The sequence below is a fragment of the Apaloderma vittatum genome, unplaced genomic scaffold (assembly GCF_000703405.1).
Source record: "Apaloderma vittatum isolate BGI_N311 unplaced genomic scaffold, ASM70340v1 scaffold14655, whole genome shotgun sequence".
NCBI lineage: Eukaryota > Metazoa > Chordata > Aves > Trogoniformes > Trogonidae > Apaloderma > Apaloderma vittatum.
The window spans coordinates 4,400-4,736 of NW_009718877.1; the positions used below are offsets into that span (position 1 = coordinate 4,400).

Below are 337 nucleotides of genomic sequence, written 5' to 3' on the forward strand. Positions count from 1 at the left end.
TCAGGATACCTCTTTGGGGGTCTGTTCAGCACGCACAGTGCCAACCCCATCACTGGGGCCCAGTCCTGTCCCTCGGGGTACTTCCCACTGAAGCTCTTTGATGAGCTCAAGGTGTGCGTGAGCCAGGATTACGAGGGAGGTGGCCAATATGCAGTGCCCTTCGGGGGCTTCTTCAGCTGCCAGGCAGGGAACCCTTTGGTGGGGTGGCGCCAGGGCACCACTGAGGAACCCCATGCCAAAAGCTGTCCCCCAGGCTTCAGCCAGCACTTGGCGCTCATCAGCGATAGCTGCCAGGTGGAGTACTGCGTCCAGGCTGGCATCTTCACAGGAGGCTCGC

The 337-nt window shown here is 61.1% G+C and overlaps 1 protein-coding gene across 1 annotated transcript in view; it reads left to right on the plus strand.

Moving 5' to 3' along the window:
- Nucleotides 1–331, plus strand: part of MPEG1 (macrophage expressed 1) — a gene marked incomplete at its 3' end in the record, with an annotated part of 1,747 nt that extends 1,416 nt beyond the window's left edge. The window contains exon 2 of the mRNA XM_009870421.1: nt 5–331. Coding sequence (XP_009868723.1) covers nt 5–331 — 327 coding nt within the window. The remainder of the gene's footprint in view (nt 1–4) is intronic.
- Nucleotides 332–337: the final 6 nt, after the last annotated feature.